This window comes from Falco biarmicus, chromosome 14 (genome assembly GCF_023638135.1).
Source record: "Falco biarmicus isolate bFalBia1 chromosome 14, bFalBia1.pri, whole genome shotgun sequence".
Lineage (NCBI taxonomy): Eukaryota > Metazoa > Chordata > Aves > Falconiformes > Falconidae > Falco > Falco biarmicus.
Window position 1 is genome coordinate 22,737,619 of NC_079301.1, and position 24,551 is coordinate 22,762,169.

The following is a 24,551-nucleotide window of genomic DNA, read 5'->3' on the forward strand; positions in this document are numbered from 1 at the left end:
AGAGCAGGCAGGGTGTCCCATCCATGCCCCTGGCTGCCTGAGTGACCTGTGTCAAATCACACATTTTTGTTCCACAGCAAGGGCAGGTGGTTTTGCCACTCACTGCCTCATTTTAATCACCAGTTACACTCACCGCTTTGGTTGTGGATTGCGAGATGCTGGGAGGTGAGCGAGACCCTGTCAGTCCAACATCCCTGTTGTTGATGTGATGTTGCTGCATCGTACCTACCCTCCTGCAGTTGCTGGTGCACAGGGAGCCTGCTCTTGAATTGTGCTGCAGGTCTGGGTGATCTCTTCATCCGTGTTTCCTTTCCGAACTGCTGAGTAAATTCCCTGCGGAGGCCGTACCTGTAGAAGGAGGAACAGGACTGCTAGGAGAGTATTACTACCCAAGGGAAACGTGAGGGGTCATAAAACCCCTGGAGCGGTTGAGGATTTGGCCACGAGCAGGATGTGAAGAAATCAGCACTCAGCCCAGCTCCTCACTTAACCTTAAACCTCTCTCCGCTGCTGAGAGAGGAAGCAGTTGGGGGCTGTCTGGGCACATCAGGCTCCACAGTGGCTACGCTGAGCCTGGGGAAAGGTCAGGCTCAGCAGCCCTCTGACAGCTAAGCGATTAGTTAGGTGACTTGGGTTTGGAGGGGATCCCAAACCAGGCTTCTCAGGAAGCGTTAGCTGGTAGAGCTCTTTCTGGGTGCCTGAGCAAAAGCAGCAGGAGGATCAGGAGCTGGCTGCTAGTGCTGCCGGGTTCATTACACGTGGGGCTCAGCGGCCCAAGGCTTGCTGGTGGGCTCCCCAGGCTCATCCTAAGCATGGGAATCTGGGCTTGCAGCTCCTTTTGGTTTCAAGGTGGGATAAGATTTCCCTGCTGACAGGCAACATTCCTCCCTGGGAAGTTTCTGACTGTCCCCTGTCATTCCTATCTAGTCAAGGGCTGGTGGTGGGACCTGGGGTAACATCAATCTGAACAGTCATTCCCAGCTTCCTTGCACTATGGGTCCTGAAGCTGCAGTTTTCTTTGGGCTCCTCTTCTCTCCTGTGAAGAGGAAGGACACACAGGCACTTTGACGACCAGGGAGAGGTTTCACTGAGGTCTGTGATGTTGCAGTTTTCCCTCATCTGCAAAGGTGCTCTTGGTCACACTGCAGCACCTGAGACATGAGCCACAGAGGTGGCCCAGCTAGACCTACAAGCCCTCCCAGTTACTGTGGTGAAGCTGAGCACAGTAGCTTATTCTTCACCCTAGGGCTGGTGTTTGTTACCTCAGAGAGCCTTACAGCATTTCTTCTTTCCCCATTTGTGGCAGGTCCAGGCAGATGGGACAGATGGAAACTGCGTCACGTTTGTGTTGCACGATGAGGACCACACACTTGGCAACTCCCTCCGATACATGGTCATGAAGAAGTGAGTAGAGCCTGTCTGGTACCTGGCATTACTGCGGGTACCTGTCTCCCACTCTGGCTTTCTTCTTACTGATCTGCATCTCAGTTGTTGCTGGGACAAGGCAAATAATCAGAAACCACCTCTATGTATGCCTGTTAGAGGTGCCAGAACCTCCTTACCTACTACCTCTCTTCAAGGATTACCTTTTTCTCTGTGCTGCTTGTTAGCGTTGGGACCCTGAGTGCACTAATAGGCCTTAATAGGCCTGACCAACCATACCTGGGACCTCCACCCACACTCTGCCCATGGGCCCAGGAGCCCCATTTAAGCTCAGCTCAGGGCTTTCAATCCCTCCTGGGCAATGTTGTAGGAGTATGGGCCTCCAGCTCAGCCTGTACTGGGCTGTGAATTCTGTTCACCTGCATGCTGACCCAGGGACTGAATTCCTGACCTGATAGCAGCCCTTCCTCATCACTGTATACCTATTTGGTGCTCGCTGGGTGGTGTCTGACCCTCATCACCCTCACCTGACCTGACCCTGACCTGCAGATTGACTTGCTGGCCTGACCTTGGGCCTGCTTCATCCCCACAAACCTGCCTGGTGATCCAGACCCTTGGCTGACCCTAGCTACCACCTTTGCACCTACCCTGCTCCCTTGCTTGGGTGCTGTGGGACAGAGCTAGCCTAGTAAGGCCTGTGCCTTCCTGGCCATCTTATTGTTCATTGCTCCCAGCTCCCCATCCCTTAGGGAACAGCCAGCCCTCACTGCTCCTTGATGGCTAATTGTGGAGGAAAATTAGTGTCTGACATGTGAAAGGCTTCTGAATATCTTACTTGGCCCTGGGTAAAATGATGCACAACTCCATGTAAGTACATGTGGTCAGGCAGTATCTGTGTCTTCTTCTGGGACAAGTGCTGTCAGAAAAGAGAGTAGGAACAGCCAGTATCAAGCAAATTGATCATCTTTCACGCTTGCATGGAGATGCAGGAATTGGTGCTGGGAATTAATTATCTTGCTGCCCCCATCAAAATATACAAATATGTTCACCCTGGTTGCCCAGTTTTATCGAGCTGAGCAGCACTGAGGGTTTGTGAAGATCTGCTGGTAAGCCTCAGAAAAATTACAGCAGGCAATTCAATGCATCATCTCAAATGACAGTTGCATTGCAAATGTCATGTGAATTCCTCTGATAAATCATCATGATGAGAAAAACAGCAAGCTTCTTGCAAGGAGCTGTTCTTACTGCTGGGTGCACAAGTGTTCTACCAGCCACCTCAGCTTATGAAGGCAGGTGCCATGCAGGCCACAAGCCATCTTGGTAAATCCTTGCAGTGCCCTAGACCCATCAGCCTCTTTTGTCCAGCAGGACTGCAACAGGCTTGCATACAGTGAGGTTTCCAAGCATCCCGGATCCCTGGTTTGAACTTGGCAGGCTTCCCTGTGGACTGCTGGTGCTGCCGAGATGGTGCCTACGATCATGCCAGCCATGTCCTCCCCCTGCAAAGCTCCAGCTGCAGCTCCAGGACAGATGGGGGTGTGTGAATAAGGTTACACAGGTAGTTTCCCTTCAGCATATCCCTCCCATAAGACCCTCAACTATTTTAGAAACACCCTGAGCCCCAGCAGGTCTGGGGTGGCCTGAGCATCTGACTTGCCAGAGGTTTGCTGTGGACTGGCCTAGGTTTCACAGTTTCTCTTTTCTTTCCCTTCCTGCAGCCCTGATGTGGAGTTCTGTGGCTATTGCATCACACACCCCTCAGAAAGCAAGATCAACTTTCGGATCCAGACCAGAGGTATGGGCGTGCACGTTTCTTTTGTGTCTGGGGCCACCTTTCTTTTGTCAAATTCCCCCTGCTCATGTCAGGTTTCCGCTACAAGTCATTTAAATAAAGAAAAGCACTTTGCTCTCTCTTCTGTGCTAGCTGCCTGCAACTGCTATGGCCCGTGCTCAGCTGGAAGGGCTGCTCTGAGCCATTATAAATGATTCTACGATTCTGCTACAGCTCTTCTGTTTCCCAAGTACAGGGCTGAGCCAGCTGAGGCCTGAGGAGCCCACAGCCTTGCCTAGTCGCGAGGTGTCTGGGTTGGCTGGCAGCACGCACCAAACTGTAGTGCTGGGGTAGAGCAGGTCTGCTACTCAGTGTCAGAGGTGATGGGAGCTCCATCTGCACCTAAATCAGCACAGGAATCGGAAAGCAAAGCCAAAGTGGCTGACATATAGCTGCAATGAGATAACTTGTTTCTGCTTTTCCTTCTCGGTTGTCTTGCAGCTTTGGTCATCAGGCTGGTAGCAGGCCATGCTGCCTCAGAGCGGCAAGGGAGAGGGCTACCAACCCCTTTTGGAAGGGTTTTTTTTTGCAAGTCACCTCCCATTTCACTAATGCATCTTCTTTCCTGAAGGAGCCCTTCCTGCTGTCGAGCCATTCCGGAAAGGGCTGAACGACCTGATGAGTGTTTGCCAACATGTGCTCAACACCTTTGAGGTGAGACTATTCCTGAAAAGCTCAGGGGCCTTTTCTCTCTTGGTCTCAGAGGTGAGAGAAAGGGGCTGAAACCTGTGCTAAAGGCACCTTTGACAAGAAAAAACTGATAGTTTTTTCAGACATTCTCTGCCTGACCTGCAGCATGGCCTGGCTTTCTTTCCCTTGGAGTGCCTGTAGAGCTCAGTAACTTCTGAAGGTACCTGAAGCTCTGTCAGAGCTTCTCCGGTCCCTCAGTCTCTCCAGGCACCGGACAGAGAAGTCACAGTGCAGACCAGGGTGGCGGTGTATGTGTCACTCAGATACATGCTGTTAACGTTTGTCCTTTGTTCTTGTTTGCAGAGGAGCATGAAGGAATACAGGGCCCAGAGGGATGAAGAGATGCAGTAGTATTTGGGGATGGCAGTCCCCATGGTTGTGTGTAATGTCTCTGTTGAATTCCCCGTGTCAAGCGTTTTTGTTTGTGTGGTGTTTTTTATGACTGCTTTGATGCAAACCTGTATTTTCTCTAATAATAAAGTTTATGAAGTTTGGTGCCGCAGAAGTGACACTGCGTTCAGCTCAGCACGGGTATAGGAAATGATAGCTAGAAGGCAGCTCTTTCAGTCTTCCATCTTCTTTCCCTCTCCAAGTGTTGCTGTTTCCTGCCCAGGCTTTTCAGATCACAGGGTTTGCAGGTGGTCTGCTGCACAGACTTAGCTGCCCCAGGGAGCAAAGGGGTTCTGTGCTGTGTAAAATCAAGCTTTTAGAGGGGCAGCACCCTCCCTCAAGTTAAATCTTTCTGTTACTCGCACCATTGCAGTTGACTGAACAGATAGGGCCAGCCTTCCTTTTTCAACATATCATTATAAAATGATACTCTGCTCATTTGGGAGGTGAGATGAGTAAAAAACCACTTGCTTTTTGTAACCCCCCGAAGAATGCAGACAAAGGCAAGCCCAGACCACTCCTGATGAACAGGTTTAAAGGGTACAACACTGAAACCCTGGCCTCGATCGGTTCTGCTGGCAGCTAGCCAAGTGAAAGCCTTTTGTTGAGCGTAATGTGGCGTGAAATTGCAGGGGTTTTTCTGCTCTGTGCAGGGCGTAGGATTGTGAACCTTTCTAGTTTGCTCTGCACAGGGGGGACGCTGCTTGTCTCTTCAGTGGAGGTCTGCAGTTACCAAAGGAACCTGCTGACACTCAATTAAGTATTTAGCAGACTTTGCAGACCCCCTGCTGCTCAATAAGAAAAACCCAGAGATTTTCCTTTCAAACACCAACATGTTTTATTAACGTACAGAGGAATAAGAGGGAGGATGTAAAATGTCAGGTCTTCTCTAGAAAATCACTCTTTCAAATACGAATTGACAGACTTGGTCTCTCGGACAGGCTGGTGATGGGTTTGTGTTCGCAGGCACTAGGCCAAGAAGCCAGCTGAACCCTACATTTCATAATAAGGCTCCTTTGCCTCTCTGTTTGCTGCAGTGGATTCAGCCTGCCCTGCCAACATGGTCCCACATCTATAGTGGGTAGCTATCGTGGCTTTGCTTTTGGCTGATCCCCTCTGGCCCACTTTCTTCATGCTGAAACCCGTGGGTGGTTAAAGCATGCTTTCATATAGGGCTTGGGGCACGTGGGGAAGAGGGCTGTGCCTGATGGGTGCTGGTGAGTGTTTCACCCTGCTGCATAGGAGCAAGCACAGGCCTGGGGACTTTCTGGTTGGAGAAGCAAGAGGGAGACATAAAAAAAAGCAGGAAAGCAGTTTACCCAGGGCGGGGGGAGAGGGTAAAGGGGTGAGTAAACCAGGAGCGGACTAATGCACCTGGGCTGAATTTCAGCCCTGGTGTCACGGAGAACAGCTTTTTGAAAAGGTCTTGAAACCCAGCTGGTTGCTTCTTCCAAGACCCAAGGGATGCTGTGGACCAGTTGCATGTTGGCTGGGCTGGGCTGGGCAAAGCACTGTTTCTGGACTTCCTCTGCCTGGGGAAGCAAGGGAAGGATGTGCCTGCCCAGGACTGTAGAGCTCTCGCCTGTGAAGGGCAATAGGAGCTGGCAGCAGGGAGCTCTCTTCGCATTTGCATTCCCATGAACAGCTAAAACCAGGTTGCACGGGCACACCTTGTCTGACAGTCATTACTTCCCCTTGAGCAGAAACTCGCTGGCCCTGGCCTTGGTTGTAGCCTAAGGGAGAGCTTCTAGGAATGGGAAAGGGCTGTCTGGATGCCAGTGCAATAAAGAGCTTTAAAAGGGTACTGAGTCCTGCTGGTATCTCGGCTCTTTTCTCCTCTCTCACGCTTGGTCAAACTTTATGATGTTGGTTTTACTAGAGGATGTCTGGGAGGAAAACACAAGGGGAAAGTTATACCAAAGGAGGATGAAGTCACTGTTAAACAGGCATGCAGCAAGCGGTGGCAATGTCTGGAGCTGGGGGTGAATGCGTGTCAGTCTTTTTGTTGTAGTATTAATAATGTGCAGATCTGAGACTGGTTTTGAACCGTTTAAGGCTGAAATGTTGATCTGAGTATAACTGCTAATGCAGGAGTGATTAAATCTGCTCTTGGAGCATAAAAAGAGATGTTAGCCACTTGGGGCCCAGGAGGTTAAATAAGGTAAAAGGATTCCCCTGTGTGCTTGTAATTGCTATCTGTCTTGTGAAAACCAGCAGGTCCTGGCTGTTCTGCCTGTCCTTAGGAGAGGATCGTGGCTCTTCAGTGTTTGGGACGCTGCTCCTTATGGCATTACCAAGATCACCACTGGGAAATTGTCAAGATACTTCAACCTTCACTGAAATTAGCAAGTAAAAGACAGAACAACCTTTGCTCAGCTGCTGGCAGGCACTAAACTGCCTGTGTGCCTTGCTCTTGTAACATGGTAAGTCTCACTTTTACCAGTTGGGACTGACTTTATTTTGCAGCAAGGAGGATGGCAACAGCCAGGGACAGGTCTATAGCTCTAAACTCCTAAGCTGCTTTTTTTTGCTTTTTCAGTTTTTTGGTGCTTGTGGCTCCTCTGCCAGGAGGATGTGCAGAGCTTGATGCTCTTTCCTGTTTTGAGGCACTGAGGCATTTCAGCTGGCTCCTCTGTCCCCGAAGTATTTCAGTCCTCTAGAGAACAGTATCTCCCTCCCCCACGTCCTGGTGCAGTGAGCTGATGTCCACGTCCCTCCTGGGTCTCGAACTATCTAATTTCTAAAGAAAGCTGCTTCTCCTGACTGCCTAAGGGATCCTGTGTTCTGACAACTCCAGTTCATTTGGCATTATTTCTTTTTAATTAAGGGCAGTCCTGTGACTGGTGTCTCGGGGTCAGGTTGGAACAAAGCACCTGAAAACTGGCACCTGGGCTAGCAGAGGGCAATGTACGTGCCAGGAGGGCAGAGTTGGGCAGGACAGGGGGAGTTGCATTCCTTGCACGTGTGCGTGCTCATCCTCAGCTTGTCACCAGTGCTGATTTGGGGCTGAAGCTGCCCTGCTCAGCACATCTGTTGGCCTTGAATTAACCTACTGTGACCCCGACTTACCAGCTTTACCTGACAGATCTCCAGATCTGACCAACAGCATCCTTTGTCAGCCTTCTCCAGGCTGTCCAGGCTATAACGCCACTGACCCAAATCAGACCCCAGCAGGCAGGTCCCCTGCTTACACGGTGTTTCTCATCTATGTGACTCTCACAGTGGGGTCCCCACAAGCCAGGGCTACGCTCCAGGCCTGTGCAATGCATTGAGGACCCCAAGAGAGAAAGATGTTGGCTCAACCTGTGATCAAAGCGCCAGCCGTTTCAGGTGAGGGAGGGAAACTGTAACCACGGGGTCAGAGCATCCCCGTTAGCTGCTAGCATCCTAAATACTGCCTGTTACAGGACTTTATTACCTGACAAGTGATCTGACACCTCCATGCCCCCCAGCATTGTGTGGCCCAACAAGCAGACCCTTGTTTGAAGTGCCAAGAGGTTTGTAATTAACAGAAAACCCCTGGTGATGCACGTGGCAGCAGATGGAAAGGTCAGCACATCCCATCTGTCTCTTCCCACCCTCCCAGCCACCAGCGCTGCACAGCTGCCCTGGCACCTCCCGAGCACGCTAGACCCAGAGCTTGGGTCTACGTGTGGATTTTAGGGAGTACGATCAGAGATGCAATGGCAGAGGTGTTAACCCGAAGCAAATCACTCCGTAGCGGCTGCTTGCAAGGCGGCAGGGCAGGCCTGGGGCCAGCCTTGTCCTGGCAGGAGGCTGCCGGGGAGCTGGGCTACCTGGAGCTGAATTTGCCACAATTTGCGGTAGGGCAGGGTGTGAGTGAGACATTGCATTAGGCTTGGTGTGCCACTGGCTTACCCACTGCTACGTCCTTGGAGTGGTATGAGGTGTTGAAGTCACAGAAATCCATTTGCCTGTAAATGTGGACAAATACAGAAATACATAGAATTCAGATTTTTTTGTATAAGCACAATCATTAAAAAATATCCTTCTACTAAGATGTCTGCAGGGAATGCTTCAGTCTTTATCAATTTTCTCTGTTGACTTCATTTGTCCACCAACAAAATGCAGCCAGCTGTAGGGCAAAGCACAGCAGCAGCGCTGTGGAATTGATACAGACAACTCTACAGTAGGTAGGTAAGTTTATGGAAAACATGGTAGTCTAGATATTGCTCGCTTTCTGTTTTTGTCGAAACCCTTTTGTCTTTCAGAAATGTAATTTGTTTGTAAAATATTTGCATTTCAGTGAAAGCTAAGCTAAAAAACCACCGACACCTGGCAAGTGTTTTGCTTTATTTGCAGGTCTTTTCTCTTCCTTTTTCCTCTCTCTGGTTTTTTTTTTTTTTTTTTTCCCTCATGACAAGATGAGAAAGGGAAAGAAGAAAGGGAGAGAGGTAAAAGAGAGAAGGAAAAAAAAACCCAGGAAAAATCATCAAAAGCTTGGTGACTAAAACTTTCTCATACAGGTTTTCTTAAAGTTTTGGCAAGAGATGCAAGCATGACTTTTTGGAAAAACATGCTGGAAAAGCACTCGGGGATTCATTACTTTAAATAGTAAATTTGTGGAAGCTCTTTGCCATATTTCAGTTAGCTGTAGCGGCTCATTCGGTTGAGATTGGACTTTCCCCATTGCCTTTTCCACCTTAGTCTGACCATGAGGATGAGCATCTCTGTCCCCCTTAGAAATGGCATGAACCTTGGTGTCATGGTGCTGTGGCCAAGGCACATTGGGGTCCAGCCCCACTGCCCTGTTGGAGCTCAGCCTTGTTGGCAGGCGGAACATGAGCTACAGTCATTAAAATGCAGGGCACCCCTGTTTTCCCTTCAGAGCCGTGGTCTTCCAGGCGATCCCCCTCCCAGGAGCCAGTGGCTTAAGGAGGCGGTGGACTTTGCAGCTGCTGAAGACCACGGATCAAGGCTGGATGCTCTTCTGGAAGGGCAGATCTGGATCCTCTCCCCTGCATCCTATATCCAGCAGAATTAGCTGCTTCCAGTTTACGCAGGGAGCTGGAAAGGTGGAGGCTGGTTCCTTGGTCCCAGCCTCACCCAAATTTGAGCCATTTCTGCCTTCCCTTTCCTGGGCTTACAGACTTCCCCTTGAGCCAGCAACGGCGCCCTGAGCTCGCCTGGAGGGGGGAGCAGGAGCTGATGGTTTGGCTGGATGCTGCCACTAGCTTCTAGCAGGGATAGCCGATCCCCTAAGCCACAGCCCTGCGGTCCCACACAACCGTTTTCTCGTGCCATACACAGGTGGGGTGAACATCATTCTTGGGTGGGGAGCCTGGGCTGGATTTCCCAGGAAAAGGTGAAGAGAAGGGGGGGCTTTTGGGGCTCCCCCAGTCAGGTTGGTCACACAATGAAGCCAAGTACTGCCCACCTCTCCCTACCATGAACAGGAGGAGATATCACACCATTGATGGTCTACCAGACATGGATGGTGCCTGGATCTTATCCTGGCTCTGCCCAAAGACAAACTGTCCCAGCAGCAGAGGGAGATGATAAGGGATGTTATCAAAGCCTTTCTTTGGCTTTTTCAGCTGGAAATTTTCACTCATGGTCTTCTCCCTCTCCTCCTCATCCCACATCCATCTCAAAGTGACCACATCTCAACCTTCCTTCCCTTTCCACACACATCTCCCCACCCCATGTTTCCACCCAAGACAAATGGCCATAAGTCACTTGGTTTTCCTGCAAGGAAGTGAAATATCCTATAAGGATCTGAATCCCCTTCCCCCTCCTCCAGAGACGACTCAGACCAGAGGATGGATCGGTGTGGTTCAGCGCTAGTCTCAGGGGTCCATGAAATGCTGCAGCTCCTTCCAGGTGGGTTACGACACGAAGGCAAAAACGATTCAGGCCCAGCCAGGAGATGGCCATGTGAGAGCAACGGAGGGCTCCTGCTGTCCTGGCATGGTGCCTTCTCCTCTCGGCCCCACGGGTGGCATGGCTTTAGGAAGAGCTGTACTTATTACTCAAGCGGGAGCTGCTCTGGTCCAGCCCAAGCTCCTGCCCGTTGGCTTTCCACTTCCCAACAGAGCCCTTCTCATCTGTCGGTGTGATGCTCAGAGCAGGTCGCTGGCACCAGCAGCACAGGCAGGACTGTGAGGAGACAAGAAGGTGGAGGAAGAGGTTACAAGCATGGGCTACAGGGTAGAAGAGGGGGAAATATTCCCTTACTGATGTCAGCAAGTCAACCTGCGCAGTGCCAGGCTGGGGATCGCAGCCTGCACTTCTGAGCCTTGCTGTCCTGCAGATCTGGTGGGAGCAGGCTGGTATGGATTGGAAATGAAGATACCAAAACCTTGGGTACCTTTTGCAGTTGTGTTTTCTTGTCCTCAGGGGACAGAAAACGCAGGTAATGCTTAGCTGGGCTCAACTCTTCTTTTTGCTACAGCAGCTGGGAGATGACTCCTTCCCCACCCCATCCCATCCTATCCCATTCCCTTCCTTTCTCAGGGCTCCACTGCTCCTGAAAATTATATCTGAATAACTTGGCCTCAAAGTTTAAAGCAGCCCCAGTCCCTGATCTGATGGTTTGTGGGGATGCTTCTGATCCAGAACAGGGACTTTTTTGGCTTGTCCTAGGTCCTGCACTGGCAAAAGCCTCCCCATAGCAGGGCAGAGACATCTAGTGAACTGGGAGCTGGGAGGAGAGGCACCTGGCCGAGGGAAAATTTGGGAGGAGAAATAAGATCAAATTATATATGAGCAAATCAAATGTATATGAGCAAATAGGGGAACGCTGTGCGCTGCTGGCGGCCCCAGCATGTCCCTGGTGGGGAATTTGTCCGGGAGCCAGGAGCTGCGAGGTCCAGACCTGTCTCTGCCACTGCTTGCTGGATGTCTTTGCCAAACCCTCTCCACCTTTCCCCTCATCTCGTAAGCTCAGAAGTCCACTGCAATGGGGGCAACTGGTCCGTGGGGCTTGTGTCCCTGCGACTGGTGTCTGGGGATGGTCACCATAGCCAGGAGCTCTGGAGGGGTTCACCCTACCTGGAAGCAGTTCTTGAATTTCCGACTGACGAAGTAAAGAGCCACAGGGTTGATGCAGGAGTTGAGGGAGGCCATGTTGATCCCGAAGTAATCCATCACTAGGAGGAAACTGAGGCGGGAGGGGAGAAAAGAGGGTGGACATATTGGAAGCCCACTGAGTGGACATCTGAGAGAGGGTTTCCAAACTGTCTGCAAACTGCCTGGCCCAGGAACCTGCTCCCACGGAGAGCCACTCGGTGACTGATAACATAGACGTGAGCCCAAGGCAGTCCCCTCTGCAGGAGCCCACCACTTTCTCCAGTGCGAGGAGCATTTCCTGAGGAAGCCAGAAGTGTGAGATCTGATCTCCCCTGGTGACTTTAATGTTCTCAAACTGAAGCACAGTAGCAGCGCCTGGCCTGAACTGGATTTTAGCATGATGGGTAAAAAGGAGAGGCAAAGATGGGCACCTACCACATGGCAGAAAGCGTGCAAAGCCTTCAGAAGTGCTGCAGTCCCTTTAGCCCTGCAGGGAATGTTTCTTTGACCAGGAGCACTCTTTAACCCAAAGCTTTATAGAGACATTTCAAAATTTAATGTTTTTCCTTTCTTACGGTCCCCCACACCCTTTCTATGTGCCTACCAGGAGAGCAATGTCACCTAGAAAAGGAGCTGTTGCAACAAGGTGTTCAGAAGGCAGCTCTGGCAGCCTGCATTGAGCCCAGCGGAGCCTCAGCCGGTGCCCGCCGGGGGTCCCAGCTCAGTGCCCTTCTGCTGCTGCCCCTACCTGAGCAGTTCACATCTGTTGGGGTCCGTCTGGTCATAGATGGTCTTTTTGAGGATGCGGCTGAGGTGGAGCGGCAGCCAGCAGAGTGCAAAGATCACCACGAGGCAGAACACGGTCTTGGCCACCTCCCGGCGCTACGAAGAGAAGGTGGGCAGGAGAGAAGGGATGGTGTGGCTGAGCATGGGGGAGCAGGTGGAGCAAAGTACCATCTCCCCAGGCTGAGCAAGAGCCCTTCTATTTCTGTAATCTGATAACAGCAGGGTGCCCCTTTTGAGTCCAAAGCACAACCTGCAGGTCCCAAATTCTGCATCATGAGGAGGACTCTGAGATACAGGCTGCAGAAAGGGGTAGGGTATCAGCAGCACAACATGGACCAGACTCTTTTAATGCCTCTTCCCAACATTGCTCCTGGTGACTTTGCTGGGGTGACATTCCCTGGGACATGGGGCCCCCCTCCATCCACCCTTCACACTGTATTATTGTGACAGCCAGCTGGTCTGCCTCAGGGGATCATTCTGCAAAGTGTGGGAGGGGACCGTAAACCATTCTTTGCCCTGCACCCCTTATCTGTGATACAGCACATGCAGCCTTTGGCGTGATCTGGGCTGGTGCAGCACTGCCAGAGATAAATGACCATGAGAAATCAAGAACCGAGCTGATCCATGGCCATAACGCTGGTGGTTTGGGTTGTCCCTGAGACTGGAGGTTGTAGAGCTGAAGGCCCATCTCCCTGGTTTAATCCATGCATCTGCATCAGTGTGCCAATAGCTGTTGACCACTGAGAGGCTAATGTCAGCTCCTACGTGTCCTTTACAGGGACAGGTAGGTCTTCTCCCCTTGGACAGCACTCCCTCCCATTCGGGGAATACCAGGGTGCCTGCCTTCCTTGTTTCTTACCCGTTTCATGTGGTCATTCAGAGCAATTCTCATGCCATTTCTCTTGCTCAACATCTCGCATGACATGAGGCTGTAGAAGATGCCAGTGCATACCAAGGGGAGGCAGAAATAGAAGCCAAAAAGCCACCAGTCCTTCACATCCCGGTAGAACTGCATGCAAAAGAAAGAGCAACTGGGAACTGGAGAATGGGGTGGGGGAGCAACTGGGGCATGAACTGACCCGGTCCCTGACACCGACGCTGGCCTGTATCAGACACTTCTGATGTGTGAAAGTGTAACAGCTCCTGCGCTAAGTGCACATGGGATTACCCTCCCCCAAGGCTGGTGCACATGTTTGACCTAAAGAAGTAAAGACTGGTTTATGTCTGGCTGCCAGTCCAGTCTGGCACTCTTGTGCAAGAAACAGTTCCGAGGAGCTGATTTGGTAGACGCAGTGGGATAAGTTCTGCTGCTCTGTAAGTGTCTTCATTCCCTTGCTCACCTTTAGCTGACCCTGTGATCGAGGTTACCCATGCAGACTGGTTATGGAGATGCTTTTTGGCCTGCTGTGACAGCGTGGCAGGTTCCGAAGCTTCCAAAGATGTGTCATGATTTTCTGATGTGGATGGTGAAGACATGACACACCTTGAGGAGCAGCTGCCTGATTTCTGGCCCCATATTCAAGGCAAGTCTGCCCCGTGTCACTGCAGCATTGGGTATTCTGTGCTTTCTCTGAAAGTGCTCTCCTGGTGTTCACCCTGATGGCTAGAAGAAGCCATCTACAGAAGCATCTAACACTCTGATCAAGGAGGGAGGATGCCCTGGTTGCCCGTGCCTCCCTCTCCCATGCACTGCAGCTGGGGTGGGATGGAGTACCTACCATCATGAAGCTGGATTTCTGTTCGGAGGCAAGCATGCACACCCACAGGTGTCGTTCCCAGTAGCTGAGCTCCACCATGTCAAAGGCTATAGCTTCAGGGACTGCGAGCACAATGGCCACTGCCCAGATCAGCATCACCTCCACTGCCTTCCACATGGGGATTCCTATCCCCTGGATCCGACTCCAGGATGCCACTGCTCGGTACCTGCCCAACGTGATTGGAGTGAGAGAAGCAACCATCAGGAAGGGGCCAAGAAGGTGCAGGTTAGAGTTTTCCCCAAAGGCCCTTTCCCTTACACCTTACTCCTCCACCCCTGAACTTTCCCTTTCAGTGGAATGGGAAAGATCAGCAACAGGGGCTCCATGGATGGATGTGATGGTAGCTATCCCTGGCCAATGTCTACTTGCCATTGGGGAGCTGCCACCCTCCCACAGCACCCCAGCACATCAGCATCCTCCCCTCAACTTTTTCCATCAGGATTTAAACTCTGTCACCAGAGTCAGTTACCGTTGGATTTCAACTCTACATGCCAGCACCCTGCCCCCATCTCTGAATCCGGCCTGGGACCCAGCCACCCTGCAGTCTGCCTTCTGGTTACAGTGGAGGGACATGCTATAGTCAGAGGTGGCTCAGGCTGGGCTGTGCCGCTGTAGAAGCTCTTTCTTACCTGTCGATGCTGAGAGCACAAAGGCTGAGGACGGTGATGCCCACTGAGGCTTTCTGGATGAAGGGGACCAGCTTGCACACCTGCACACCAAAGGGCCAGTCCTTTGCCAAGAGCTGGGGAAGAACCACAGGGTTAACAGGCTGCTTCAGGAAAGCATGTCCGGCTTCCCGTAATGGCAGGTGGTTACCCACAAGGTGTGAGTGAGAAGCCCACAGAGAGCAGCTGAAAGCACTCTGAGGTTACCTCTGCTGGGATTATGCAGTGTGCGCTATCCAGTATTTTGTGATCCACTGGGAACCTTTCATTTCCCCAAGGGCTCGTTGTGAGGTGAGTTGACACATAGACAGAAGGATGGTGGAGACACCAGGTCCTGACTTCAGACCCTGGGTGGGTTTGAATGTTTGAATCCTAAACACCACGATGGGCTTTGGGTTGCTTTTAGAGGGAAAAGGGGTGTCATTCTCTGTAACAGCCAAAATCCAGCAAGGACAGCTTCTTTCAGATGGCTTTCAAAGTCTTAAGCCCTTACCATACTCTGACATTCTACCATACTCAGGTTCCTTATAGAACACATACACCGTGGCCCCAAGCTCAGCTGGAGCAAGCAGAAGATGTTGGTGAGGACAAGATGCCTTGAAGGCAGGAGAAGTCCAGGCCCCTCACTCATGAGGATGAGTGAGCCTGCGTTCACAACCCTTATAGCCCCATGGCACCTGGAGCCCATCCTAAGGTTCCTCCTACTCACAACCATCCCCCTGGGCAAGCTCTTTAGTTTGGTCTCGGCAGCCAGACAAATCAATCCAGAAGCTCTCCTGGAAAGCAGGGTCTCAGGTGAAGGCAACCGACCGACCCTACCCTTTCCTTTGCTCTGCACACCCAGGGAGTCAACCCGTCTCATGTGTTGCTGAGACGCACTGTGCGGGAACTGGGCTGCCCTTAGGGGCAAGTTGCTCGTAGTCAGTTTGGGCTTCTCAAACAAGGGAAAATTTCTCCTCCTGAAGGTGGCTGGAAAGGAGAGGTGAAGAAGGGAGTGGGGTTGCTTAGGTGGCCTGGTGAAATCCTGAACATCAGTCAGGAAATGTCAGTTTAGACATGACCAGAACAGGGAGTCCCAACCCTGGATTTGACCCAGTTTTCCTGTTACAAGACATGCAACACCAATGCAAGATGTTGTCCTTAGCCTGGACAAGATATCTTGACTTTGCTTTCTGTCAGCTGCAAGCTGTGCTAGTTGTAGCTCCAAGAGATGAGCAAGTGTGTCTCCAAGCCACAGCCTGTGCTAACAGGAGGTGTCCTGTAGGCTTTTGTTCTAAGCCATGGACTCTGCACAGCCCAGTGCACAGCCCAGTGCAACCCCAGTTCCCAGCTGACCAGGACGCAGAGCTGGGTATTGAGCCTGTCACTGGTTTATCTGCCAGCTTCCCTCAGCGGAGACATTCCTACAGCCTCCACCTGGTCCCACATGCCTTTTTTTTTATGATACATAGGGCCTTCCAACAACAGAGACTTGTGAAATGCATCAGAACTGGGCAAACAGATCCTGAAAGGAAGGGCTGTTGGACGCGTGTCCTCACGGTCCCATCGTACAAGCCTTTTTCCTTTGGGAACCCAGGCTAAAACCAACCCAACCGCCCTGATATTGTGGGTGATGTAAACATGACAGATGGACCCTGCAGTCCAGATCCGCCAAAGTGGAGAAGTATTTGCAACCCGTGGAGGCAGGTCTGCCAGATATTTTGCTGTTGCCTGTTACAGTGTGCATTCTTGTTAAATGCACGTTGCACGACCCAGATTCTTTCCCTGGCTAGATGGTGCATCTCCCATCAAGTGTGGCAAAGGCAGGATTAAAATGCAAATCTTCCCTGCCTTGGGTTTGACTGGGGACAAATACTGGGGGGGCTTTGCTGTTCAAAATTTTTAGGGGCTCAGCTATGGCCATGCTTGTTGGGCGACCTCCACAGCCTCTGCCTGTGCAGTGGGTGCAGGGGGAAAGTGACCCCCGGCAGAGCTGCCGGTGTTGCAGCCACCTTCCCCAGACTGTCTCATGCCTTGGGCAGAACAAATCGTGCCTTATTCAAAGCAAAGGGGGCCCGGTGGGTGAAAGCAGAGGGTCTGTACCCCACGGGTGAAGGGGGCAGCCCTCCCCTGGGTCAGTGCTGCTCACCCCAAGCTACTCTGTTTTCTGGCACGGGTAAAACCCTCTACATGGAGCCATATTCTTGTAACAGCAGGGATCATCAGGCTCATGGAGAACCTGTTTGTTTTGAGCTAAAAAACCTTTATAGTTTTCAGTCACTTTTCACTTGAAGGGTATCTATTCACAGTGATCTGAGACCGTCCCACCAGCCACATCTGGTTGTTCGCACTGTCAAATTACATGCACCTTCTTCCTGATTTGAATTTCTCTGCCTTCTCCCCCTGCCATCCAGCCTGCTTGGTCCAGGACCCTTCTGGCACTCAATGTCCACTTCGCAGGCTAAAGCTTCCCTTTAACAAACAAATCTGACTGAGCTCCAAGCCCTTCACCCTCCAGCATCCCTTCATAGAAACCTCTGGCTCCAGCCCACCAAAACGTGTCTCCAGCAGTTGGCCAGAAAGAGCCACAACAGCCCAAACGCATCTCATGGATGTGGTAACACACCTTCTGCTCTTAACTGGGGTCTCAGGTCTACTGCCTGCATCTCTCAGCCCCCTCTGCCCCAGTGCACCACGCAGAGCTCAGGTCACCCTAATACTGTTGTGCCTCTTCTCTCTAGTTAGGGGTCAGTGCCTCCTGAAAGAAGCCCCTGTTCTGTATTACAGCCCTCTTCCTTGTTCCTGGGTGAGTCTTCATGTTTAGCTGGAATAAAAAAGATATTTGCTTGAGGCTGATTAACTGAGCTGAAATAAACACCAGGTTGTGATGTCAGAAGACTGCAAGCGATTCTTTTCATGTGATTTTAGATCAGATTTAAAAGATCTGGAAGGTTGTGTGTTTGCATGTGTGTGTGCGCATAACACAGCTGTAGCTGAGAACACCTCTGCTTTCCCAGGAATGTACTCTGAGCTTTTTGTTTGTTTTTCTCGTCCTTTGGAGAGCAGAAACACCCTCCCTTGCAGAAATGGAGCCTGTAATAAAGAGCAGAGGATTGATATTCCCCAGGGCACCGAGGCAAGTGGGAGCAGACACCATCCCCACAACCACCAGACTGCTGCAGCGCTGGTGCGCATGGAGCCTACCTTATATACGTTGATGGGCAAAGCAATGAGGATGTAGAGGAGGTCTCCGAGTGCCAAGCTAGCAATGAGGACATTCGGCCCATTCCTCATGCACTTGTTCTTGTAAATGATCCTCAGGAGCGTGGAGTTCCCGATGATCCCTACTATGAAGATGGTGCAGGACACAATGGTGTTGATGTACTTGAAGATGTGTCTGATATCCGCAGGCTTCACGCACACGGGCAGCAGGGGCGGCTCAGAGCTGGTGCTCCTGGGGAGGGTCTCCGAGTGGTTTGACAGCTTGGTGTCCTGGAACAGGCTTGGCTGGACCAGGCTGTACGCCTGCTCCTGGCTGAGCAGCTCAAAGGAGTTGGTGCTCTCCTGAAAAGCCCTTGGGGTCTGGCTCTGTGCCCCAGAGAAGAGGCAAGTCAGGAAAATGGCCAGAGTGGTGGGAGCTGGGACTCTTGTCATTGAGGACTGAAAGGCAAAGTTGGTGCCAGAAGTCCTCACCGTGCTTGAGGGACGTCCTTGCTCGGGTCTTGGTGGGAACTGCAGGTGGAGAAAGGGACAAGGGCAAGAACTCGGTTAGCAGAGGAAGGAGGAACAAGGCAAGACTGAAAGAAAGGAATTCCTGGAGAAAGTCTGTCATCACAGTGTCCAGAAATAATGCCACATTAGATCCCATCTGGTCGGAGCTGCTGACCCCTGTGGGTGGGGGTCTTTGCTGCTGAAATTGAACAAGCCTGTTCGATAAACAAACTAGAAGGAAACAGTCTCTTATGCCCCTTACACAGTATTTCAGCAGATGAGGGCACCTGCCTTTTCTCAAACACGTGTGTTGAATCAGCCGTTACACTTTCTGACCTTGGTATTGCTGCTCACATGGCAAATCTGACTTTTCTTTTATGCCCACCCCACACTTCTCATCTAGTTCCTGACTGTTTGAACCAGTGGTTTTGGGGCACCTGCCCTGCTGACGCCTGCACAGCGGGGCAGTCCTGCAAATCCTGTCTGGGTGTCCACAGGACAAGCAGACCTTTTCTTCCAGTCTGTGCCATGGGAAAGCCGGAGCTGCACTGACATCCCACCCTTCAGCAGATCCTATGGGCTGCCAGATGCCATCTTTCAATGCAAAGTTTTTCCCAGTGCAGTTTTGCTGGGAACCATGATGGGAAAATGTCACAAGATTTTTTTCCAGAAATGCTGTATTGATACCTGATATCTTATTTCGATTTATGTGCAAGCAGTAGAGTCCCTCCTTCCCCATCCTTATCGTCGTTAATTGAACCACTTCCTTTGCAGATCCACTGTGCCCATTCAACCCAATACTTGGGGATATAAATCTCCCTGTGCAGTTTGCAGTTTTGACTGCTGAGCACGACAAAAGGTCTCTCAGGCTCACCAGGGCTGGAGCACCACTAATAAATATCACCCGAGCGGGGTGCGCTGTGCGAGTCTCAGGCGATGCTTCCAGCCAGGGCTCGCTAAGCTGCTGCTCCACAGCCACAGCAGAGAGCTGAGGGTGGCTGTAGGGCTCTGGCATGATGTGAATTTGTGGAAGGGGCTTCCAGGTGATCCAGATATGGCCCCCAGTGGGAAGTGAGCCTAGAGAGTGAGTGGGAGATGTCAGCACCCTGCCAGTCTGTGCCCCAGCACTGTCTGTGCCACAGGCAGGGACAGCTCGGGGTTCTCCTAGTTCGAAGTGGCTGAAGAACTTGTTTCTCAAACTCTGACACTTTACAGCTCTGAAGGGAGGAAAAACTGCTGTGCCTAGAGCAGGAACAGGAGCCTTTTTGGGCTTCCCTGGGGTGTGTTCTGCTCCAGAGAAGCGGTTAGGCAGGGATCAGGGTGCCTACCTGGGACTGGAGATGGGACTCCAGCCTTTGCTCTGACTGCACCAGGCAGAGTTGGGGTCTGAGCCCAAAGCAGCCATACCCCGGGGATCTGCTCCCCAGGCCCATTCAGCCAAGGCATTGCCAGGTTGTAGCACGGTTCCCCTGCCCAGGACTTGGGGAGACCCCAGGACCAGCAATGCATGTATGGTGGAAACACGCCATCCCCACTCTGGGAAGGCATGGCCAAGCTGACCACGAGTCCTGCCAGGCACAGCCACGGCTTCTCTGGATACAGCTGTGCGCTCCTCAGCGCCAGGCTTTGTGGAAGTGCCTGGGCACCCAGCTATGTTGGGAAGGTGGGGAGAAGAAAGAAAGGGAGAAAAAGGATAAATAACCTGAAGGAGCGCAAACCTGACTCATTGGAGACCTGAGCACAAATTCCTGCTCTGACTTGGTGCAGGGACTTCAGCCTGCACCCCTGCTAAGGTCCTCAGCAATCTGTCCTGCCCCAACCTACACCGGGGGCAGCTGTCTCATGGGTCGGTGCCCTGACCAAAGCCCTCCTCTCCTTCCCACTATGCCCACAGCATTGCAGCTCATAGGAGAGGGCAGACCCAGCTCGGAATTCCTGCCCGGGATCCTTGAGAGTCTGAGCAGCTCACAGGGAGCAGCTTCGGATGGCACAGCAAGCCTCTACCGCCCAGGGCTGTCTGGAGGCTTGGAGAAACGTGGTGGCTCTTGAGTGAGCAGCTGACAGAGAGGTGACCATCCCTGGGAAGCTGTGTCCTGTGCCCTCCACAGCAGTGGGCTGCTCTTATCTGCTCTCTCCGGCGCAGGACTACAGAGCCTGGGGTGGCTGTTCTGCCACTGGGTATTTGGCAGAAGAGCTCATGTGAGTATCACAGGACACGGCTCACTGGATCCTGCCCATCCCCTCCACAGCACAGCTGCAAAGCACTGGAAAAAAAAAGCACTTCTTCCCCGTCTTGCCTTAAAATCCAGAAATTTAGTAGAAGAGAAGCATTGTTTTCTTCTGTTCAACAGCCTGTTTACTTCCCACCCTCCGTGATGCCTGTCACATCTCAGAGTTCTTGAAAGCATAACCCTTTCTCAATTGCAGGGGAAACTGAGGCACAGGAGCATGAGGAAGCTTGTTCAGTGCCCAAGAGGTGTGAAGCCTAAGCCAGCATTGCTTGACCTCAAATCCTCTGAGCTTTGCTCATGTTGCTGATTTGGGGAAGCGACTTGGTGCCTGAAGGGGCTATCCCCATCCCACCTGCCCGGCTGGGGCTCTTCTGCTAGCAAATAGCTCAGGCGTGTGGAAGTGGAAATGCCCCTTATGCTGTGCTTCGTCCAAATCACAACTGAAACCACTGCAGTCATGACATGCGCATCAGAGAATAATTCCTGGAGAGGGGATGAGCCTGAAAACCATTGCTATAACCCAGCACAGCCTGCTCCCATCTGAAAGGTGCCATGCACGGGCCAGGGGGCTTGGGACTCCTCTTGCCTGGGAGCCCAGGAGAGCCCACCGCATCCCAGGCAGCATCCTCATCTCAAGGCAGACGCACCTCCGCTTGCACTCTCCTGCCAGACTAACCTCGCCAAATGCAAACCAGACCTTTTCTGCAGAAAAACATCTCTTGCAGCAAAAATGCCATAGGTGGGGGAAAGAAGAAAGGCAGATGACAACACCACATCCCCAGCTGCTTCCCTGCCGTGAACCCAACCCGGTCTGTAAGCAGAAGGATCTTTTCCCCCTGCCCCCGAGGTGTGCTGGATTTCTTCTCATGCACCCTCTCCTTTCCCACCTGTTGGCCCTGGCACAGGCACCACCACGGTCCCTTCAACGCCTCCCCCAGAGTGGGGGCCCTTGGGGGCAACCTGGAAAACATGCAAAGACTCACCCTGAAGCAAGAAATCATTTTGTCTGCAGGCTAGTGCATGGAACAGCAAAGCTTTTCATCGGAGTTAAGTTACCTTCCTCATGGCCACAGACTCTGGATGCTCCTGGGATCAGTTTCTTCCCCTCTCACGGCTCCTTCCCAGTGCGCGGGCAGCTGGGCATGTCCTGCAGGCCCTGGAGAACTGCAGTGCTGTAGATCCTGGAGTTGGTCGTGTGTGTGGGCTCGTGCTCAGGGGAATGTTTCTCCCCTCTCGTGACTTGCTGAGGTCTCTCTGAATGGAGTGGTTGGTTATATAGAAAATGACTGGGCTCCCCCCGAGCGCAGCCCCTGCAACCAATAGGCAAAGCGCGGGACAGGGATGTAGGAGGAGGGCGAAGCAGGAGAAACGCAGGACAGCGCTGCGAAGGAGGTGAAAATAATAAACAAATAAAGCTTGAGGCGGAGGGAGGGAGGTGGGGGAGGGCTGCTGACCACAGAGCAGCGTGCCTGCTCGGCACATCGCAGTGACGGGCTTGGAGGAGCCCCGTGGCTGTGCTTTGGTGAAGGGAGCTGCAGCCCCCACCACCTTTGGGGAAAAGAGACAGGAAAGCCTGCTGTGCCCAGGGGGTACAAAGCCAGCTGCTCCACCTGGGGCTTTTGAGGAAATGTTCAGGAGCAAGATGAGTACTGCCAGCGAGGCAGAGGGGACCTGTGGTCCCCCTTCTAGCAGGGTATATGTTGGCCAGGACGAGCCTCACTTTCCCCCCACCACAGTCTCCCCGAGCCCTGGTCTACTGCTGAAACAGGCTGGGAACAGGTTTCAGACCATGCTTCCACCTACAAGAAGTTCCACTGGTGCCTTCTAACATGCCAGCTCTGTTTTCATTTTGCTGTGGTTTCTGAGCATCCTGAACTGCCTGAAGAGCAGCATCCAGCTGCCGCAGGTGCAGGGCAGAACGCTTGGTGGCTGAGGCACTGGTGCTGCCGTAAGGTCACACCAGCCTCCCCCACCAGCCACGCACCCAGCCCACGCTCTGGACGTGGTCCTGCTCGGAGGCTGCTCTCTGCTCACCACCTGCTTTTGATCATGAGCCACGCTTTCATGAGACTCCTCCTGCTTTTCTCCAGACTGTAGGAACCTGTAGACAACTTGTGCTGCTGCACAGCCTCCTTCCCTGTGGACAAAGCCTCTCCCAGCCTCTCAGCTCATCTGCTTGGAGAGGAGAGTTTCTTTCCTCACCACGCTGTGAACCCGGCTGTTGTCAGGAATGGGAGATTTATTTGGAACGTGGCAGGTTGTTTATTTAAGAAAATGCCAGATCCCCTTGCTCTGGGGTCCTTGATGGCCCAGAAACATCTTGGCATGATGTGACTGTACTGAGTCAAGGCAACTTCACTCTGATGAAGGAATCCCTTTGCCCTTTTAGCCCCGAAACAAGGACAGAAAGAATTGGTTGACTCTTTCCCAAATTGAAAGCATCTCAAGTGGAATGAGATGACATTTCTCTGACACGCTAGAGGATTGTGTTGCCATCCAGAGGGATCTGAAGAGGCTGGAGAAATGGGGTGGCAGGAACCTCATGAAGTTCTGCAGAGGGAAGTGCCAAGTCCTGCCCCTGGGGAGGAATAACATAGATCTCTTGTAGGAAGCCATCTCACAGCCTCACTCACTCCTGTTGTCCATCTCTGATCTTTTTCTCGGTTGTATCATGGTATTTGTATGTTGGTTTATCTTCAAGCCATGACCTTGTCTAATCTCTTTTCTTACTGTGTTTTTGATTGCTAGTCTTCAAAATGTAATTGCCAATAAAATATGCCTGGTATTGGAAATGTCTCTTTGCTCCTTTCTACTTTATTCTTTCTTCTTACCCCTTTACTAAAAGTTTTAAACTTTCGAGTACACGCAGTAAGTTATTAAAAAAAAATTGTAATAACCTAGTAAATTCAAACCCCAGCAAAGTCATGCAAAGGTACTCCTATGTCCTTGATTAGCTGGTAGAAGGATTTCTGCAGCAAATCTGCTGCGATCCACTACTGGAGACAGACTTCTGTGCTACGTGCTCCTTTTGTCTGACCAACTGCAGACCACTTAAGCTTGTGGAACATGACAACAACAAATACAGAATGGACAAGTAATTTTGATTCCTCAAAACTCAGAGGCAAACAAGTGACTGTCATCACCCTGAGGCTAAGGAACTGCGGCTGGCTGGGTAGCTGCACACAGGGACAGATTCACAGCATTATGGTTGAACAAATTTTCACAGGAAGCAACAGTTCTGTGCTTTGCTGCAAACTCTGCCTTCATGCTAGGGAGCAGCGCATCGGGCAGGAGATGGCCCATATCCATCCTGCAATTGCAGACGCCTTTGCAGCCCCAGTTATTATTTTTCATCCTGATAAATATGGGGCTGCTGAGTTTAGACCCCAACGTGTCTTACTCTGGTCCTTGTAAGCTCCGGAGTTGAGCAGGTGCCTGCACGGTATCTTCATGGGACCCGTTTGCTGCGTTTGGAGCACAGGTATTTCTGCTGCTCGCTATTTGAAACGATAGGTTGGACCCCAGCTGCCTTCAGCCCTGTTGGTCTTCAGTTACTATATCTTAAAATACGTTTTCATAGACCTTTGGCCATTTATTATTCTGATGACACAGAATAGTTGAAGCTGTCAGTGAGGGTTTTGCAAGAAATCATAACTGCTCTTTTCTTAAGGTAACATGAGAAATGGACAGATTAACCCACAAGTGTTATAACATCTGTTTCTCTTGCTGATTGTGTTTGAGATCTCCTCAGAGTCTACACTGTCCTCTCCAAAAGCACGGGCTTTGGTTTTGTCTGTGTCTGATGGGTGTAAACTTCTCTCTCAGCGGCTCTCTCAGGGGAGAGCAAGCCCCCTGTTAGGAAGGCATGCCCTTCCTCCCCAGTGCTGCCCAAGCATCCTTCGTCCTGGGGGTTTTTGTGACTTCCTAAGATCCTGCCCTGTCAGCAGAAGGATTAGGGGGATAGATGTCAAGATTCAGAGATTTCATAAAATCGATGTTAATTCCTAAACTCTCCCTTCAGACTTCTCAAACCAGCTCAGTCCATCTGTGCTGTGTGAGGCACCAAGGAGGACTCCTGACTTGACTGCAACCTCCA

At 51.7% G+C, this 24,551-nt stretch overlaps 2 protein-coding genes across 3 annotated transcripts in view; one reads left to right on the top strand and one right to left on the bottom strand.

The window, feature by feature from the left end:
- The window catches only part of LOC130158863 (DNA-directed RNA polymerases I and III subunit RPAC2-like), a 7,866-nt gene extending 3,457 nt beyond the window's left edge, over positions 1–4,409 (top strand). Inside the window, exons 2-5 of one of the 2 annotated variants that reach the window (XM_056359955.1) lie at positions 1,307–1,404; positions 3,102–3,178; positions 3,786–3,868; positions 4,208–4,409. In XM_056359955.1, coding sequence (XP_056215930.1) covers positions 1,307–1,404; positions 3,102–3,178; positions 3,786–3,868; positions 4,208–4,255 — 306 coding nt within the window. In that variant the 3' untranslated portion in view covers positions 4,256–4,409. The other variant, XM_056359954.1, reaches the window with a different exon arrangement.
- A 3,908-nt stretch (positions 4,410–8,317) lies between these two features.
- On the bottom strand, positions 8,318–21,819 carry LOC130158861 (endothelin receptor type B-like). The gene is made up of 8 exons (XM_056359947.1): positions 21,512–21,819; positions 17,718–18,245; positions 14,499–14,611; positions 13,831–14,035; positions 12,972–13,121; positions 12,075–12,208; positions 11,309–11,417; positions 8,318–10,414 (listed from the first exon to the last, which is right to left on the bottom strand). Exons 1-8 carry the CDS (start codon positions 21,518–21,520, stop codon positions 10,265–10,267), a joined length of 1,398 nt encoding a protein of 465 aa, XP_056215922.1. The 5' UTR covers positions 21,521–21,819; the 3' UTR covers positions 8,318–10,264.
- Positions 21,820–24,551: the final 2,732 nt, after the last annotated feature.